The 20503-nt window shown below is 39.8% G+C and overlaps 2 protein-coding genes across 8 annotated transcripts in view; one reads left to right on the plus strand and one right to left on the minus strand.

Moving 5' to 3' along the window:
* LOC125692133 (sodium channel and clathrin linker 1-like) overlaps positions 1-20503 on the plus strand; it is a 125465-nt gene that overhangs the window by 19179 nt on the left and 85783 nt on the right. For 3 of the 7 annotated variants that reach the window (XR_007376483.1, XM_048942259.1, XM_048942258.1), the window contains exons 1-18: positions 11-1008; positions 1513-1577; positions 2258-2310; positions 2735-2804; positions 2957-3012; positions 3383-3530; positions 4340-4462; positions 7102-7167; positions 8622-8689; positions 10566-10656; positions 10848-10939; positions 11108-11285; positions 12646-12744; positions 14536-14607; positions 15666-15740; positions 16245-16390; positions 18169-18361; positions 19859-20055. Coding sequence is in view for 6 of the 7 variants with exons in the window: in XM_048942259.1 (XP_048798216.1) it covers positions 975-1008; positions 1513-1577; positions 2258-2310; positions 2735-2804; positions 2957-3012; positions 3383-3530; positions 4340-4462; positions 7102-7167; positions 8622-8689; positions 10566-10656; positions 10848-10939; positions 11108-11285; positions 12646-12744; positions 14536-14607; positions 15666-15740; positions 16245-16390; positions 18169-18361; positions 19859-20055 (1826 nt within the window). In the remaining variant the exon portion in view is untranslated. Of the gene's footprint in view, positions 1-10; positions 1009-1063; positions 1085-1512; positions 1578-2257; positions 2311-2734; positions 2805-2956; positions 3013-3382; positions 3531-4339; positions 4463-7101; positions 7168-8621; positions 8690-10565; positions 10657-10847; positions 10940-11107; positions 11286-12645; positions 12745-14535; positions 14608-15665; positions 15741-16244; positions 16391-18168; positions 18362-19858; positions 20056-20503 lie in introns of those variants that run through there. The other 4 variants (XM_048942260.1, XM_048942262.1, XM_048942261.1 and 1 more) reach the window with 4 other exon arrangements.
* Positions 1-20503, minus strand: part of LOC125692143 (UPF0462 protein C4orf33-like) — a 169983-nt gene that overhangs the window by 833 nt on the left and 148647 nt on the right. The gene's annotated exons all lie outside the window — the stretch shown is intronic.

Genomic DNA, 20503 nt, shown 5'->3' on the forward strand with positions numbered 1-20503 from the left:
CTGGAGATCATCCAGTCCAAGCTGTTTGCTGGCAAAACAGTGAGAAAGACGAGATTAATGGATATAAGAACCCAAGATGGTGATGTGGGAGGCACAAGGAAGATTTAAAGCAATACAGTAAGAAATCATTTGACTTAAGACATCCATTAAAAAGGTGAAGGCAGACATTGGACTATCAGTTCTGACAAGGTTATATGGAAATAAAGTGAAAACTAATTAAGCTTTTATGTCGGCATTTTTTTCTCTATAATACGCTGGACCAATTTCAGATGTGCTACAAGACATCATGGATAGCTTTGGAAACCAGGGAAGCTCGAGTATCATTAACTGCAACTCAAGCAGCAAGCTTACAGAAGTGGGATAATAGATGCTGAGGGAAAAGGATCAGCATATAAAGGGAGACAGGTACCTCGGCGTCTTAACTTCATTCTCAAGGAAGAAAATGAAGAAGCTTGTCTAACAACACTGCCTGATTGACACAGCGGAGGAGGCGAGAGCTCCCCGTTAGTAGCAGCTCGCGGAGGGAGCCGTGATGGTACGCGTTACGCTGCGCGAAGCAAAGGAGCCGTTTACAAGTGCAAGAGAAGCCCTTTCACCGATCGTCAACGCCGCCGGTACGAGAAGGGCCGGGCAACGTCAGCATCCGCCGCTCACCGCAGCGCCACCCGACGAAGTCGCCGCCGCCGCCGGAAGCCTCAACCCCGGCCCGGCTCCGCCCTCCTCCCGCCGCGTGACCGGCGCCGGGCGCTGCGCTCGGCCGCCTGTTAGGGGAGGAGCCGGCGCTGAGCGTTTCCCGGCGGCGCGGCGAGGAAGGCAGGCTGGTGTTGCTACCCTGCCTTGCCCGTCGCTTTCCTTTGGGGAGAAGGAGGGCTGGGCGAGAGGAGCGGTTGCTCCCTGCCCGCCCTTCAGCGGCGCCCGCCCGCCCGGGATGTCTTTGTCGGAGCGGGAGGGCGGCGTAGCTTTGGCGTGACGGCATGGCCGCGGAGCTCGGCTGCGGGGGAGAGCCGGGTGAGGGCTGGGCGGGCGGCCTCGGGGCTGCTCCCGGCCCTTGTGGGGTGGGAGCGTTAACCGGAGCTTTAACCGAGTGCGTCTTCGACGGCAAAATACCGTCAGAGAAAACCTTTCCTTCTAGCGCGTGTAATAAGCGGGGAGTTGATGCGTTGCCGTAGAATCGCGGAACGGCTTGGGTCGGAAGGGAGCTGAAAGCCCGCCCAGCCCCTGCATCGTGCTGTAGGCAGGGCTGCCCGCAGCTCAGCTGCACCAAGGGACGGGGCAGCAAGCACGGCTTCTCTGGGCAGCTGTGCCAGCGCCTCACTGCCCTCTGAGTGAACATGGAGTTACTTATTGTACAGCTATGTTACTCTCATAGATAGTTGCTTATGTTATAATCACGTGACTCTAAATGGCGCTCGGAACAAATTTGCCTCTTTCTGACTGACAGCCAGCTTCATTTAGTTCACGGTTCACGGTCTTCTAACTTGTATTATATAATTATGTAATTGCATTTTTCAGATCGGAAGCTAGGCGTTGCATTGGAGCAGGATGAAGCAGATGAGATTTTGAGTAGTGCTGCTGAGGTATGTAAACTGAGGATTGAAAGTGGGTAAAAATAAATATGATTTAAGATACGCATCTTCATATCTGTAGAACAGTCTGTTTCAGTCTGGTCTTGCCTGGCTTCGAGCCCATCACTGAACTGTCGAGTTACAGTTTGTCCAAGCAGCAGCAGAGTAAGACTTTTTAAAGTGAATTCTGCTTGCTTGGTTTTTTTTTTTTTTTTCTTTTTTTGAGTGTCTTCAAAAATTGGTCCTATGTTGGAGAACGCCTGATTTCTCCAAAGTTTTTTAACTTCTGTGGATTTTTTCCTTTGATCTCATGGGGAGATAACGTTCTGTGGTGAATAGCATAAACCTGTCTGAAAACCATGCAAAAGGTGAGGCATCAGCACCAAAGTGGGGCTCACATGCTCAGAAGTGAATGTGGCTCTTGCATAGATTTAAAATGGTTGTTGTAAGAAAGATTTGATGCAGTTATGCCTTATAGCAAAGCATCTCCAGGAAAAACTGCAATGAAATTTTTTTCAAATCTGGCCAATGTTCAAGGACTGTAATATCAACCTGAAAATGATTGCTGGGGAGTCTGTATGTTCTTTTCAATATGGACTGAATAAACTGCTTTGCTTTGCACACATTAGAATAAAAACAAACCACAATAACACGTGCAGTCATGTGCTAAAATACAAAATAATCAATTACAGAAAAGCGTCGCCGGAGGTGATGGCATATCCAGATCCAGGATGATGGACCAAAGGTACAATGAGTGGGAATACTGCTTCAGAAGGACTTGAAAAGCAAATAAGTGCATGAGTAGAGCTGTGATGATTTATTTGAATTTTTACATCCTCGTATGGGTTACTGTACTGTTGTGCTGAAAGCGGTAAGAAAGCCTGGTTTCTAATCTTTCTGGATTTTGATCTATGTATGAAATGCAAATGTATTAAAGCTCACCTAGAAAGCATGCTCTGCTTCTGTTACACAGGAATCCACAGTTAATGATCATACTTCAAAGGCAGTAATGACAGTTGTTCATGGTGGTGAGGGTTGGGCTTGGGAATAAGGAGGAGCGACGGTTTTGTTCTGTTCTCCAGATCTTGAATTCTGTAAAGCTGGTTAATAATCAGAACAATGTTTCAGCATTTACAGATGGATTCTAAGCATGTTTTTCCATGTTTCAGCTTGATAACAAAAAGCGTAGAGTATGAAAAGTGCTTGGAAGAAATGAGGGAGCAGCTGCAGATTTATCAGGTACGTTTCTGGCTTCCTGTGACTCTTTTTGCAAAGAGAAGTCTTAATGTCATCGATGGTATTGTGCTGAATTAACACTGTCAGTGTTTTCAGTATTGTTTATTGAAAAAATAAAGTGCCATAGTTTGCCTCTAAGATGTTTTTTTGATTAGGTGCAGATGAGTGAGATGAGACAGAAGTTTGAACAGGTCACCACGGAGAACAGGAGGTAAAGAAGAGCACTTTACCTACTGCTGCTATTTTCTTGAGTGATTTGGTGTTTTCTTTTCTGTCTTTTAAGCCTCAAACTCTTTTTCCTAAGGCTTGGAAATATTTGAATCTGCTTAATAGTTGAAGATTTCATACTCACATGCTTAATGTTACTCTAAGTGTCTAATATAGATTACAGCACCAAATTTAGCAGGCTTAGCCATATCTCTGCAAAAGAACTCGGTATTAATTTATACCCTTTTTATAGAACATATCTTGCTCAATGGATTTAAAAGTGAGCTAGGTGTATATGGTACATACAAATCAAAGGTACAGTACTTCAGTTCATTTAGAGACAGTGTATTAGATAAATACTGCACTGAACTTAGTCCTTTGAATTTCAGGCTGCATGCAGAGTTGAAAGAGGCTCTTGAGATGCAGCTGGATGCTCTTCCTTTTATGCCCCTGGGAACTGCTATTCCTGCAGATGAAGAAATAGTGAGAAACCTTCAGGAACAGCTCCAACTGACTAATCAGGTGTGTGAGATGAAACACTTGTACTCTTCTGTTTCTTCTGCATCTTGGCAGATTAGGGAAGGATAGTTTGTTTCTTGGTTCAGTATTTGTTTATAACAGTTCCTTGACAGTATTTTGAGGCCTTCCTGATTGCACATAGCTTAAAAAAAAAAACAAACAACCTCAAATACACCCATACTTACATTTTCAACTTCAAAACCTGAAGGAAGTTGCTCTCTAGTTTCATACAAGTAGGAATTTTTTTGTGTTCATTTGTGCCTCTAACTTTACCTTGTTGAATTTCTGTCCAGAAGATGAATCAAATATTTTGTTGGATTGAAGTTATTGTGGTAGGCTGACTTTTTTCTTTTTTTTTAAATTAAAGTGTAATGTGAAATGAGGAGCAACTGTATATAGAATACAGAAAGTAACAGTTAGATCTGAATAGATCAGCAAAATGGCCTGAACATATTACAGAGATGATTCAGTTCTTTTGCAGTGGACTAAGCTGAGGTTAAATTGACTCCTGATTTTTGGTATTTGAGTATTATATATACTGTAGTCCTAAAGTAAAGAATTGCAAGACTTTGACAGTTTCAGAATGTGAGTGGAGTTTTACTTTTGGTAGGAGCTATTAAAATAGTGCAGAACTTGCAGCTCCTGTCTAGATGGAATGTGATCTTGTAAACATCTGGGTTTTTTTTTTTGCTTCAGAGTTTGTTTTTCTGTGTGGTTGTAATGTGTGCAGAGAACAATAATAATTAAAAAAAAGCATTTCAATAGAAGTGTACTGTAAATATTTTAGAGACCTTTATTCTTTAACTTTCTAGGAAAAAGAACAAGCAATAGAGCTCTGGCAGACTGTATCACAGGAGCTTGATCAACTCCAGCAGCAACACCAGGAACACATGACTCAAACACAGATTCACATGGCTGAAAGACTGAAACAGCAAGTAACTTTCATGGACATTTTTGTTAGTTTTGGAATGCCTTCATACACTGCAGAGATTCTGTGTCTGTGTGCAGCCAAACCAAAGTGCGGTTTGTACCAGTATCATAGAGTCATCATAAAGCCATAGGATGGATTGGGTTGGAATGGACCTCAAGGATCATGACGTTCCATCCCTCTGCCACAGGCAGGGCTGCCAACCACTAGATCAAGTACGAGGCCGGGCTGCCTAGGGCTCATCCAATGGGGCCTTGAACTGCTCCAGGGACAGGGCGTCCACAGCCTCTGGGGGCAGCCTGTTCCAGCACTTCATCACTCTCTCAGTGAAAAACTTCCCTCCGACATTCTCGTCTAAATCTTCCCTCCTTGAGTTTAAATCCATTTCCCCTTTTCCTATCACTTATTTACCCACGTAAAAAGTTGATTTCCCTCATGTTTATAAGCTCACTTTAGATACTGGAAGGGCCATAAAGATGTCTCCCCGCAGCCTTCTCTGCTCCAGTCTGAACAAGCCCAGCTCCTTCAGCCCATCTTCATAGGAGAGGTTCTCCAGCCCTCTGATCATCTTCGTGGCTCTCCCCTGGTCCCGTTGTTGATTGTTTTCTGTAATAGTTGTTATCAAAAGTGGAGTGGTCAGATGTAGCCAGCGATTCAACAGTCAAAAGGACAGTTGGGGTTGGAAAGTTGGTTTCAGATATGTGGGCAGTAACTTAGGGAGTGCACCGTGTGCGTTTTGGTGCATGTAGAGAAGTACACAAGATAGACAAATATAAATAATCATCCTGCTGTTGTTCAATTCAAATATAAGTAGTTTCACTTACCTGTTGTCATTCAATAGAGAAGCTGAATAAACAGTTGAAAAATGAAGGTTGCTAATCTCCAATGTTTAGCATTGCGTTTCTTCAGCTGCTCCTTGGGAAGCCTTTAAGCTATTTGTTAGTGTCTTAGCTTGCTAGGTTAACTGGTTACACTTCAGGAAATGTTCTTTCAGAGGGATAAATTAGGCTGTAAGAAGCTGTTTTGCTCTGAGCTGTAAAGAGTGCTCAGCATTCAAAGAGCTCATAAACTTCACGTGTACGTGTAGCTCACCACAGCTATATTCAATGTATAAAATCTATAAAATCTGCATCGCATTTTCAAGTGCGTTAGACTTGTGGGTGCAATTATTGCTCCCCTATGTAGCAGGAATTTGTTAGTGATGTTTTTAGTCCATCTAAGTGACGCGTTCCTTTCTACAGCTGCTGTGTTCTCTCAAGTTTTATGGTTATTTCAAATAACAGTTACGAGGAGCCGTGAGGAGTTTCTTTGTTGCTCAACTTCCTGTTTCTGTTATTGGATTTGTTCGCTGTTGGTCACTGGTAAATCGTAGCTGTTGGAGATTGAAGGGGCTGTAAGAGTCTACTTTCGATGACCAAATTCTTAGTGGATTTTAATGCCTTTTTCTCAAGAATGAGATTGAGCAGCCTTTTATTCTTAAAAGCACTTTGTGTCTGCCATAAGACTTTTCAGCTGAATCAGCTGTGTTTTACATTTTGCTTTTAACAGAGGAGCAGGAAATAGCAATCAGAGGTAGGCTGAGTAGAATCACAATCTACCGGAAAGCAGAGATCACAGAATCACAGAATCACCCGGGTTGGAAGGGACCCCAAGGATCATGTAGTTCCAACCCCCCTGCCTAGCAGGGCCACCAAACATACACATTCAGATCAGGTTGCCCAGGACCCCGTCCAACCTGGCCTTAAACACGTCCAAGGACGGGGCATCCACAACCTCCCTGGGCAGCCCATTCCAGGGCCTAACCACTCTCCTAGTAAAGAACTTCCCCCTAACATCCAACCTAAATCTTCCCTCCTTCAACTTGGATCCATTTCCCCTAGTCCTGCTGTTGTCAGCCCTTTTGAAGAGTTTACTCCCCTCCTGGGTGTAGGTTCCCTTCAGGTAATTGATAGGCTGCAATGAGGTCACCCCGGAGCCTTCTCTTCTCCAGGCTGAACAAGCCCAACTCCCTCAGCCTGTCCTCATAGGGGAGGTGCTCCAGCCCCCTGATCATCTTAGTCGCAATGAGATGAGCTGAGAGATCCTTATTTATGCTGTCCAATCTCTACAGTGAAGTTAGTTGCTGGGTTAGGTTGCTTGCATGCATTTGACCATGAAACTGTGTTATAAACTGAACACAATTAATATATATTCCAGCCAAGGGACTTAACTCTTGGCTGTCCTTTGAAGATGCTTAGTATGTTGCTGATGACTATTTTGTGTTATTCAGGTTTCCCTAGCAAGACAGAGATAGAGTTTAAGTACAGTTTTCTGTGTGGACTGTAGGTGTTCTATAAGGCAAAGAGTGCAGGCAGACACTTTTAATTCTTAGTGGATACATTTCTGCTACAGTGTTAGCAAAAAAGCTTACAGTATCACCATAATCTGTGTGGCTCTGAGAGGCACTGCTTTTGTATTTTGCTATTAATTGCACGGGTTGTAGAAATTTGTAAGTGAATGAAATTCAGATACATTTTGCATTAGTAAATCTACTGCATACATACATCATACATGTATTCTTTGAAAATGTTTTCAGTTGACTACGACTGTGATACTTAAACGTTCTTTGTTGGTGATGATTCTAAGAAGCTGAATTTTACGTTTTAGGATCAACTGGCTAACTTTCACCAGCTTACTTCACACCTGCATGCAGCCAGTGAGAAAACAGAATTGGTAAGTAAAACCTAAGCACTGACCTAGTGATTTTTTTTTTAATCCTATTGGACCCTTAAGGTACAAACGAAAAGAAAAATATCCTTCCAGCTTATCTTGTGTCACTCAGATCTGTAAAGTTGTCTAGCAACCAGTCAATAATCAAGAAGCAATGGCTCCTTTCTGAAGACAAAACACTTCAGTCTTGGTGGTTCAGAGGTTAGCTCTTGATGTTACAGGAACTCCTTTTTTTATAAGAAGCCACGTAGGCCCAGAATTTTAGCATGTGTTATTTCAGTCAAACATTCAAAAACCATCTTCAGTAGGAAAGAAGTTAAGTAATGTCTTAGCAAGGCTAGCTCTGCCACATGTTAGCAAATCCTACTTTCCTAGCAGACACCAGCATTTTCACAGCTGATCCTTTGAGAGATTTTTGCCTTCTAAGAATCTTTAATTGTATAGACTGAAATTGAGCTTAGCCCCAGACTTCCAGGAGTGACACAGTTTCGATACTGTAGAAAAATAGGAGGCAAAAGACTTGAAGTTCCTAGCTGAGCAGCTTCCTCTCTGTAAGACATGCTTATTTTTTTTTAATCCATGTTTGTCCTGGATGCTGTCAGTGTGTAGAGTAAGGAGGGGAAAAACAACAACAACAACAACAAACAAACAAAACAAAACAAAACAAAAAACCAGCAAAACCCAACCCACTGTATCTTGCAAGCAGTTCTGTTTCCAAGCTATTTCATTAGTTCTAATAGTAGCAAAGTAATGCACTTAGAGAGAGGGATTTTTATCCTTTGCAGTCAGTAACCTCAATCAACTGTTCTTTAAGCATAGCTACAATAAGAGCTGAGGGATTGCTGTCTGAAAGCAATCTCAAGAAAATACCATGGGCTTTCAAAACAGTTGTTTTGATTGAGAAGTTGCGTGCTAATCTGCTACGTCTAAACAAAGCAAGAGGTATCAAGAAACAGAATGGCTGGATGCTTAAAATCGTGATACGGGAAAGGAATTGTGGGCAGCAATGTGAACTGGCTGTATTGTTTGAAGGAGACAGCATTAAGACAGAGGCTGTCCATTTGTCTGCATTCTCCAAAGTGTTTGACAAGGTCTCTTGCCAAAGATGTAAAGATGTTGTGGAATGAAGGTGTCCTTCCTTGAACTAAAAAAGTGAAGAGTGAGAAGTAGAGAGCAAGATTAACGAGTCAGGTTTCTTATCAGGGCTAAAACAACTGTGTTCTCTGTGTTCAGGTTTAAATTTTTCAGCATACCTAGAAATGTTCTGGAAATGAAATCTAATAAAGAGGAGGCAGTGCTCACCTCAAGTTCAAGTATGTAAGGGAATGAGAACTGAAATAAGCTACAGAAATCTGCAGAAAAATCGCATGACATTCAGTGTGTGAGTGAATTTTTGATATTTTGTCAGTAAAATGAAAGCAGAAAAGAACCTCTACAAATCTCTCCTTGTTTTACAGAGCAATCAGTTTCTGAAAACCGTGGCAGAACAGAATGTGGAACTAGAGCAGCTACAGAAACAACTGAGGTATAAACCAGGCAATTTAAAAATGATAAAAATCTTTTTCATTGGCTTTCCTAACTTAAGGTTCTATCATAAGCCTTTTTTGTCCTGTAGGCTGTCTTGGCAGTGATAGTTGAAAAGGATACAGTTATTGGCTTCTAGTGGCTTGCTATAAACATGCATCAGTAGTGGTAAAGTCCAGTATCTCTAGTTATTTCTAGTCCCTGAAATTGGTAGCACTGGATATTTGATTTAAAGGGAACAGAGTGTTCGATACCACAGCAAAACAGAAGGTTGTTTGTTGGAATACAATTTGTATAAAATCCAATTATATTGGATACTCTTCACAGTTTTGAAATGCGAACGTTCAAAGTAGTTGAAATTTCAACACTCAAAACTCCTGTTCTAAACCGTAGGCTACGTGGAGGTTAGAGTTAAGAGAAGCTTTGTGTCTTCATGTTTATTTTTATTTCTTCTGTACAGTAAGTTGAGGACTGGGATCTGTTTATAAGTGCAGAGTTGTCACTGAAGATGCATTTCTGAGGGGGAATTTTTTGTAACCTTAGTTACCTTAGCTGAGTGTATCTTGGGGAAAGGACAGCATGACAGGAAAAAAAAAAAACACGACTAAAATTAAGGTGGCATTCCAGGTATTAGAAAATGAAGTATTTTCCATCTCTGACATCACACACAAGTTTTTGATGTGTGCTGCTGTCCTTAGAAGAGAGCATTTATAGAATCATAGAATCACTAAGGTTGGAAAAGACCTAAAAGATCACCCAGTCCAACCATTCACCTATTCCCAGTAGCTCCCACTAAACCATGTCCCTCAACACAACATCCAGTCTTTCCTTGAACACCCCCAGGCTCGGTGACTCCACCACCTCCCTGGGCAGTCCATTCCAGTGCCTGACCACCCTTTCTGAAAAGTAATACTTCCTCATGTCCAGCCTGAATCTCCCCTGCCGTAGCTTGAAACCATTCCCCCTGGTCCTATCACTAATGACACGAGAGAAGAGGCCGAGAATTTGTCTCTACATTTTTGAATGCTGTTTGCACAAGGTAACATTGAAATTGTTGCAGGCAAACGGGATACCAAAACAGATCAAGTCTTGTGTTCACATGCACTATGTGTATATTGATCAATGTTTTCACATAGGCATAAGTTACTCTTGCTTTTTATGCCATTAAATGGTAGTTTTTATTGTTGTAAAGAATCTTTCTTGAAGTTGATTCTTAAAAGTAAGACAAGTTTTCTAGTTTCTTTCATGACTTACCTGTGCTCCAGTTTGCATTAATTTGTTTGCTGTTTTTTAACTTTACCATATACTCATTGGTCTTTAAATTGGTCCTAATACAAAGCCTGGATAATTGGGTTACAGCCCTGGTGGAGGGCAGTATACGTCTTTTTGTTCCCGAGACAGAGGAGTAGGAGTGTGCTTGTTTCAATGGATTTTTGTGCTGTGGAGAAGATCTGGTACATTAACTTCTTTCCTTTTCTGCTTCTGCTCTTGTTGAGCCTTTTTAGATTACAATGCCTGTCAATTAATTCTCGAGAAATGGTTAATGATTTGTAATTCCTAGTACAAATTGCTTTATAAAGTGAAATCAAATTCTGAAAAAGATTACTCTTAAATATCTGAGGCCACCTGTATTTACATTATTGGATCACTATAAGTTCCTGATTGCCTTGTCCTCCCAAATATTTATTCCACATATGCACGTTATGATTAATTCAGCCTTTCCTTGTTCCACATAAGAGGAAAAACCTCTTGCACTGCGTCAAAGAAGTTACACGAAGTCTGACTGCTCTTCACAGCCATTTCAACAAAGTAGTAAGAGTAAGATTTTTCCCCTGTAATAATTAAAGTGTAATTCACAGTCTGTTTTCTTTACATAGGCAAGCTAAAATAGATAGATGGACAGCAAGTGCCAAGGTTGATGAAATGATCAGATTGACAAAGACGCTTCAAGGCCAATTGGAGAGAAAGGTATTGTGGAGAAAGGGGTAATTTTCTGTTGCAACTGAATGACTAGACAGTTAACTAATTGCTGATGGCAAAATAATTCTAGTTGTTCTCTAATTTATAAACTAAATTTAATAAAATATAAAAATTTATGTATCTTTGTTTTTATAAATGGAACTCAGATGTTGCCTGGAAAACACGTATGTTCTTTCTAGGAAGAAGATGTGGTATCTGCCCAGCAAAGAGAAGCAGCATCTGACAAACTCCTGCAACAATTGCAGTCTAGTATCAAACAATTAGAAACAAGGTAAAGACATGTTGTTGGATGTTACTAATGGGATATGTCAAAAAACAAAAAAGCCAAATGGGAACACAGCTCTGGGACCTTGCTTTCTGTGAGCTTAGTTTGAAAGAAGAATAGTTCTTTAGTTCAGCTTTGTATGGTTAAATGAGTAACATTACTCCTTTGTTTCAGATTACATGTTACTGTCCAAGATGCTGAACAAATGAGAACAGAAAGAACAGCCCTGGAGAAACAAATCAGAATGCTTCACACAAAGTGTGCTAATTTAGAAAGGGAAAAGTATGAAGCAGTTGCAAGAGTCCAAGATTGCGTACAGCTGTTAGAAGAAGCTAACCTGCAAAAGAGTCAGGTAAGTCACGAGTGAGGGCATTTCTTAGAGGTCAGAAAACTTGCATCACCTGCAGTTACGAAGTGCCCATTTATGTACATGTAGAGGTATACACACATAGACAACCAAATTTCTTTTATGTCTGTTGTACTAAAATGAGTAATGCAGAACAGAGCAAACTTAGGATACGACCACACATCATTTAGTTTTGCCATACAGTATAAATCTTAGTGAATATTCAAAAACAAATTGGGCTGTAGTAAGATATTTTTAGCTTTACAAGCATTTTTGACAGAAAGAAGTGGCCAGACTAAAGTTATGGTGTAAATAATGTCTCTGAGGTGCTTAGTGAGCATTTAAGATAAATAAGATAAATAACAGTCTCATTATAAACAACAATTCAGTGTTATGCTCTAGGAGGAAAATTCTGAATTTGCAGGCACTTGCTAATTTATTGCTCTGGCTATTCATCCTTCATTTTGCAAACTGGGCATTTTATGAACTAATAAACAACAGCCTAATGCATGCAGTTTGTTAACTAAACTGTGGCTTCTCCGATCTCTAATAGATTGTATGAGGGACTAACAGGTTGTCAAAATAATGCTCTTTTTTTCCTTGTTAACATTATGAAGCACTTAAGCTAAGCTTACAAAATGAGATCAGAAGAATTCTAAGAGTATTTTTGAGGATCACAACACAAACGGAATGGGAGCAGTTGAAGAGAATGTGACACATGAACTGTAATGTCATGACCGGAGAACCTTCTACAGACTGAAATCAGATGTCCTAGTGACCTTTTTCATGTATTTCTCCATTTATCCCTCACCATGACATCTGCTCTCTATGCCACCTAGGATTTTTCATTTTTTCCTCCAAGAGTTCCATATTACTTTTTAAAACTTTTCCAGACCAGCATCTCCTATTTAACAATGGTGCCTTTCCTTCATCCTCTCCTGGAAAGGTTCCTTACTGCACTTATGTATTGTAATTCCCACCATCTTTTCATGCTAAAGAGCTGTTTGGTTCACTTTTATCCACCGTGAAAGAGTTTACATATGCATTCCTTAGCTGGTTATTAATTTTTTACCTTTGGTTTTCTGGGAGGTAACCGATTTAGTCTATTGACCATTTAAAAAAAAAAAGTGCTCAGCTCTATCTAGGAAAGCGTGTGTGCTCCTGTGCATGTACTCTAATTCTTAACAGAGATCTTTGTGTCATTTCCGTTCTTGCTTTCCTGTATGGTCTTGGTGTCAGCTGCTCTAAAGCACAAGGCAGAAAGTTCTTTTGAACACCTCTTACGTGTGGTTTCTTTCCTTGCTGCTAGGTATGATGTCACAACTGGAGTATTATCAGTAATATTTCTGTTCTTATTTTTGTTTAGGCACTGTTTAAGAAGAAACAAAAGGAAGAGGAAATAAAGAAGATGAAAGATGAAATATTTCAGCTCACAGAAGATACTGCTGCAAGAATTAGAAAGGCAGTAAGTGACGATGTTTAGAAAAAAACCAACTATGAACTTAGAGTTAAAAGTTACATCATTATGTATGATGTGTGCTCACATCAGTAGTTTTCTTGTGTTTTGTTAATGTAAGTAGGTAGGGCAGTACACTGACAGCATTATGCTCTTTGGCCTTACCATCTAGAGAGGTACTCTGCCAACCCAAATGATATTCAAACATCTCTCATGAACCAGAAGCACTGCTGTCTATGCAGATACTGCTGTAGAGAAGGTGAAGATGTGGCACTTATTTCAGAAATTCTGTTCAGTAGCATGTGGTCTCATCTTGGAACTTAGTGATGCTTTTTGTATACATTCAGGTGATAAGAATTGTTGAGTTAAAAGATCAGTTTTTTGTCATCTCAGTGCTTCAAAATACATCCCTATTTGCACAAATAAGGCTCTTCCATGAAGTACAGCTAATTACAAAAAAACCTCAGTATCGCAGCACACTTAAAAAAAAAAAATCAGAATTTGGTAGAGAAGCTACAAAATTTTATAGTTATCTGTTTCTGTAACATTCGTTCTTCTCACAAGTGGCTGAAAATTAGGAGCTCCTTGATAACAAACTACTGACAAATGAATTTGCTCTCTGTTATGTCCCATCTGCAGTTAAAATAAAGCTAATCATATCTCCCTGGAGATTCTTAACAGTTATCCACATGTCAAATAGACTTGTTTTATTTTAAGGCACACTGGAGAGGAAGTCTTCTTATATGAATGTGAAGCCAATGTCTTTTGTTGCAAGTCGAAAACACTGTAAATCAGTTACCTGGCCTGTAATTTTTCAGAGGTGTAATTGATTTTGCCTCCTTTAACTTTCTTCATTGTGATACAAGCCCGTTATGAAAGGATTCATAATCAATAAAGATTTTAAATATCATATACGTTTTTGAACCCTTTAAAATGAGGCTGATTTGTTCCTTCTCCTTAGTGATTATCCAGACAAGGAAAAAAAAAAAAAACAACCACCCACAGAATTGTGTGGATTACTTAAAACTGCAGTATTTAATGTCTCACGTGGTTTGGTGCAGGCACATGAGCCACAAAGCAAATAACCACTGTCTATTTGTGACAGTGCTGCACTGATCAGAATGTAGAAATTCAGACATTTCTCCTGTTTCGTATTTCATGTCATCCCAGTAAAAGAGAATCTATCAAAAGCATAAAGAGTAAAATGTTAAGCACTGTCATATTCCTCTAGGAGTAACAAATATTTCCTTTTTTGCATGATCAGTTACACGAGATTCAGATATCTTGCTCCCAGTGAATGGCAGCTTTCTAGTAGTCTTACTGTTCTTTTTTGAGACCTTGTGATTCTTTCTGCTTTTTTTTTTTCTAAATACTCTCAATTAAAGTAATATGGATTGATAACATTCATGTGGTACTATTTGTCAGCTATTAGAGTCTCCTATTTTTGTATACAAGCACCACACGTGGGCAAAGCATATTTGAGCCTCAAGTTGTATTGGTGAGACTTATATTGTATATGAGGAAGAAGCTCTTTGTGGAAATAGTAGTTAGGCATTGGAACATGGAGGAGGCAGAGTCGCCACCCCAGAGGTATTGTGGACGGTGGTGTGGAGGATGTGTGGAGTGGTGCTTAAGGACACTGCTTAGTGGTGGACTTGTAGTGTTAGGTGAATAGTTGTAACTGATGATCTTAAAGGTCTTTTCCAATCTCAATGATTCTGTGATTCTGTAGGTAAAAATGGCATGAAGAAATAGTTTGCAATATTAATCATTCCATTTTGCTTTGCTTTTTGACCACAGGTAGACTCTGCGAAGAAACAATACAATGTGCAGATCTCTCAATTAACAGAAGAACTTTTAGCTCTTCATATGGTACGGTATGGTTGACTTTTGAGAATGTTTGCACTAGAAAAACATTTGAGACTTTAGTTAATCAAGTTGAATATTTAATTAAATATGAAAGTAAGTCAAGTAAAATCCTACATAATATTATTAGCAGTTTGGTGAAGAGAGGTTCTTAGATTTAGACGAAGAGGTTTGATATACTTTCTTTAAACTTGTGTTTCTCTTTATTGTTAAATAGAAGTTACTGGTGATTAGTTGCAAATAAGCAATCATTGTGTTTTTCTTTTGGAATTCTAAAATGCTTTTATGTGCATATGCAGGTCAATCACAGTAGGCTTGGGATACTTTTATCTTGGCCCCTTTGAGAGGTTTAACTAGAATTGCTTTGTTTACAGTGTTTTCTGGAAGGAATTGTGTCTAAATTTGTATTATGGCCAGTAGAAATATTTCTGACTGCACAAGAAACTTTCATTTCAGCCCCAGCAGTCTAACAGTTTCCTGCACACACGGTGTGCTAACAGGCACCAATACTGTGTAGCCCTGGTGTTTCAGGCACACTTAGAAGATACAAGGATGTGAGTTGCAACTTTCCTACAGCTGGCGATTCTGATGTCTTCTACCTGTCTGCATTTGCCATAAGGCTAGGGCAAAGAAATGAGGGCTAATAAGCAGATGTATGGGATAGAACTGATACTGTTTTTAGTTCTCTGCAAATATGTAACTAGTGAGCTAGATCCTATCCTGGGTCTCTTGTGCTGTCAGGGGAAGGGGAGCGAGCTAGGCTTTAACGCACCTGTGTAGGTCCTGTAGGATCTACTATAGGGCCTCATATAGCTCCAATAGATCCTACAACAGCTCTGGATCTGTACCAGGTCTTCACAGATGCCTGTTTGCAGACAGCTTATTACTGCTGTGTAACAATTTCCAGTATAGAGCGTCTTCACATCTCTTTTGTACAGCTTGGTTTGCAGAAGGGACAACAAGCATTGAAAGTAGATGGTAACAGTGTGTGGAACTTTTATTGTGAGTTATTTATATATATGAAATATGAATGAGAGGTTTGTTTGAATGACTTTTTGAAATAGGAATGCGGTGAAAAGCAGGGTCAAATAGAGCGAGCCATTAGAGAAAAGCGAGCAGTGGAAGAAGAGCTTGAAAAGGTAAGGCAATGTGTGCTCTTTACATCGTGTTTAAGATATACCCTCAGTATGAAAATATCTTCATCTTATTTTATTCTCACTTCCCATGTTTTTCCCTAACACTAGAATGAAGGATTATCCTATGATCTTTAATTTCCTTATTTGTTGAGTTGATTTTCAGAACATTTAATGTGCATGTCAGTACTTTAAGTTTTAATACTAAACTGAAAAAGAGCATTCTTTGGGAAGTGTAAAAAGTAAAAGGAGATGTTGGACACGATCTAAAAGCACACTGGTACATGTTACAAATCAAAGTTAAGCACAGCATGCTGAAAACTAAATGAATGCAAGATCTTGGAATACCTTTTTAGAAGCAGCACCCAAATTCAGTTATAGTCAGTTTTGTTTTAAATCCCTGGAACTAGGGCACAGTGAGGAGTAGCCTCTTTAATCATTACTATTGTGTCACTGTGTCAGTAACCAGTGAAAGGTAAAGATGATCTGGCATGAAATTGTATTCTTCAGATTTGCAGAGAATATGGAGGACATGAATCTGACAACAGAAAACTAGAGCAACTGCATCAGAAATACCTACTTGCAGAGACTGCCAAATGTGACCTTCAGCTGAGTCTGCAGACAACACAACATAAACTGAAACTGTTGGAAATGAAGTAAGTAGTGCACTATAACTCACTGTAGAAGTAAAGGGGGGCAGCAGACCACAGAATGAAAGCTTTCCTTTACAGAATGAGAACTGCAAGCAGTTACTCAAATTTTCATTGTTTTTATAATTTGCACTGTTTGAAATCTTGCCATATGTCTAAATACTGTTTCTAGGAAAGGCTATTTCTGCCTGAAATACTCATGCAGAAATTATTACTCAGTAAAGTCATCTACAGTGTGGTATCTCCTAATATACACATATTAGTCCACGTTACATAGCATACTGAATTTCAGGTCTGTGTCCAGAGGTAACAGATGTTATTGCAGTTTCAGTAGTATAATGGTAAAAAGTGCAACGTGATGCACATCTTTAGATCAGGTTATTCTCAGAATGAAAAGCCTAGGGTTTTTGTTTGTTTGTTTGTTTGTTTTTTCTTTAGGCGCTTATGCCATTTATGTATTCAGTTTGTAAACCCTACCTATTGTACAGAACAATCACTTAGGAATCTGGAATTGTTATTAAAATGAAAAGCTGCTCTTTCACAGTGCTATTTTCCTGAGATGGATAGAATGTTGGGTTGCTTTCATGAATTCCCTTGACTTGATAAAATACTTCACTGACTTGTGCATAATCCTACAAACTTCCCTAAAGAGCAGGGGAACGTGTGTGTGTCTTGAGTCACACCAAAGATCTGTCCCAAATATATGAGGGCTGCTCCAAAAGTAATGCCACGTTTCACTGTGTTGACCCATGATGGCAGAGTTGTCTGGTGGTGGGATGGCAGTAGAGATAGTAAGAAAATACTGGTGGAAACATTCCTGTTGTTGCCGTGCTGTAGATGGCGGCAGAAGGGCAGTCTGGTCTGACAACATGGCATCTGATGAAGCAAAAGTGGGTCACCGAATTCCTCCATGTGGAAAAAATAGCTCCCACTGACATTCATTAACACTTGCTGAATATTTATGGAGCCCAAACAGCGTATGTGAGCACAGTGAGGCAGTGGGTGGTGCATCTCAGCAACAGCACTAGCAACAGTGGGTCACCTCCACAGGTACAGACTTGTGTTGGCGTGGCATGCAGGCTCTTGTTCGTAGCTGGCAGGAATGCACAGCTAAGGGTGGTGCCTATGCTGAAAAATAGAGCATATTCTTAGCTACAGAACACTATCAGTGTTATTGTTGTCTTTGTATCTGTTGTAGTATCCATAAAAATAAATGGGAGGCATTACTTTCAGAGTAACCTACGTATATATCTTCTCCAGTACTGTCCAAAAAATAACCTATAGAAAAATTGAATGCTAGAGCAAGCTGGCAGGGACGCATCATTGGCATGTTTGCACTGCTTAAAAACACACAATGCCACATCTGGATGTTTGTTTTTTTAATTATTGCTCTTACTGTTACATGGATTACTTGAGTCTCAGTAAAATCTTCTCCTCTACAGCATAGTGTGGCAGTGAGTTCCATACCTGAAATACAACATATGAATACATATGAATAATTATATATACATATTCATATGTATATACATATATATAACTATATATGCAATATATATACAATACATATGAAAAACTTGGTTTTTCTGTTTTGAGTTGGCCTCTATTGCCACTAAAGGAAGCAATCACAAGGCAATATCTTACTAGACTAACTGATCTATCAAGATTTTGTTGCTGTGCACAGATATAGTCTCCCCTATCTCCAAACCATCAGAGCTTCAGCAAAGTGACAGAAGGAAAATGTAAAATTGACTTAATTCGTGACTTTAAAGAAGAGTCTCTTTCAGCTTTGAGGAAGAGAAATCTAATTACCAGAAGAATATCTGCAACTTGCAAAGCATTCTGGATTCAGAAAGAGAAAAGAGCGGCTCCATCGGTGAACAAAGATTAAAGCTTCAGCAAGAGAATGAACAACTGCAAAAAGAAATTGAAAGCTTGAAAAAAGCGGCATCAGAGGCACAGCAAAAAGCCAAAATAAAGGTATGGTTCTGTAACACTCTAATGCAATGGAAAGTACAGTAGTGATAGCAGGGTGGCAAAGTCCTAGGCTACAGGAAGTGAGGATATGCTCAAATGCAGCAGCTATCAATGCAGAAACAAAAGATAAAATGTGCTTTCCCTTGGAAGGTCTCAGGTGGGCAGGGATATCCACCAAGACATCCTTGCCTCCACTGCCAGCCCTTAAATGAGGTCTGGGAAGTCACTCAGGTATTTTGCATGTATCCGAGCTGCCCTGGTTTGGCCCTGCCTTCCCACCAGGTGCTCAATCACTGGTTCAAGCCGTGTTTTAACATTTCTGCTACAGGTTTATATGCTGTTTTTAAGGCTGATGTTTGCTTAGTAAGACAGCATTTCTAGGAAAAAGTATTTGGAAGTTTAATTTGAGGGTGAAAGTTTCAATGATGCTTGCTCTTTTTTCCTTTGTAAATAGTTTCATTACAGCATTGTGTGTCCTCAAGATTTATTTAGTAGCTCAGTCTCTGCTGACTGTGCTTGATAGAAGATCCCAAGTGTTCTATCTTAATTCACAGGAGGAGTAGTCCAAATGGTAAAAAATTTTCTCCAACTGATCTCACTTAGTCTAATTCTAGATCTCCATTAATCTACTGTCTGTATTAGGAATCTCTGCACAACTTTCAGTACAGCGTTCCTCTACTTCAGTGTCCACTGCATTATCAGAGCAGCGTGTGGCTAACAAATAATGCAGTAGTGTGGTTGTCAAACACTGCTGCTGTGCGTTCTGGAAAAGAATGTTTTTCAGTGCCAATAGTTGCAAACAAAGACATTTAGCTGAAAGAGGGATCTTCTTTGTGAAGGGTTCCCTTAAATGCACCTGAGCAGACTGCATTGTGGGATAATGGAATAGTAGGTAACTTTATCAGATTCACGCACCTTTGCCTTCTGAGAGGAATAATAGCTTTGGTCCTTGCTGTGCTTTCTAAATGTGTCCAGCAAAGAAGATTTCAGAAGCAGTGCTACTGATTATGAATGAGGAGCAGCTCATCCAGCCAGCTCTCTATACATCAAGACAAAAGAAGTCATATTAAGCAAGAAATCTCATTCCAATCATAGAACCCTTCGTTCAAGCTTAACAAATAGGTAGCCGTTCAAAAGCACGTACCAGAATTCCGCATGCCCTTATTCAGACAGGATACCATCAGGCACAGATGAGAGCTGTGGCTTGCCTCCATTTTCCTCTGATGCGTTTAAGATGCGATCAAGAAAGTCCTGACGGATTTTGACTGGGTGAAAAAGAAAAATGTATTTCTGTAGGGAAAAGCCAGAAATGATTAAGATGATTTTCTATTGCCATTGCACAATTTGCTCACCATGTCTTTGGGAATATGTGTCCATTTGAGCATATAATTACAAGTTTATTACACGTTACGTGCTTTCCACAAATGTTTATAAATGTAGTTCAAGTGTATTAAAAAAAAAAAAGACTTGATTGTATCCTGTTTGTATTTTTTAATGTAGATAAGCAGTATGGAGCACGAGCATGCTGTGAGAGAACATGGATACGAAGTTCGTCTTAAGGAAATGGAAGACATCAGTCAGAAGTCAACTGCTGAGCTTAGACGTCTGTTGACAGCTCAGCAAAAAGCAACAAATAGATGGAAAGAGGAAACAAAAGTGCTTACTGAAACTACAGAAGCTAGGATCAGTAAGTTAAAGTAAGTGCAATTTTGTTGTTGCTCTTCTGGCTGCTGTTACTGTATCAGTTGCTGTTTGGAGCAAGGGTGTGCTCAGTAGAAAAGGAAGGAGAGCAGGCCATGGAATAGATCATGCGCTTCCAGCAAAAAAGAAGCAATGTTCTCTTGAGAACCCTCTGACGTGACTCATAATGAAGCTAGCAGCTAACAACTGGCATTAAAATTTTGCATCTTGTTAACATGTGTGAGTCTTGTTACAACAAAAAGTAAATTGGAATATCTTTCCATTTTTTTTTCTTTCAGACAAACACTCTCAGGTTAGAAAAACATAGCTTTGTATCATGAAGACTCCTGTCTTCATAATTATTCAGAACAGTCTTTATGAAAGTAAGCATGAAATAAGTCTCTAGCTTTATAAGTTGGAAAAAATGTTTGTAGAGGCACATGTTGTGTTCTTTTTGAGCATTTG

Source organism: Lagopus muta, chromosome 4 (assembly GCF_023343835.1).
Source record: "Lagopus muta isolate bLagMut1 chromosome 4, bLagMut1 primary, whole genome shotgun sequence".
Taxonomy (NCBI): domain Eukaryota; kingdom Metazoa; phylum Chordata; class Aves; order Galliformes; family Phasianidae; genus Lagopus; species Lagopus muta.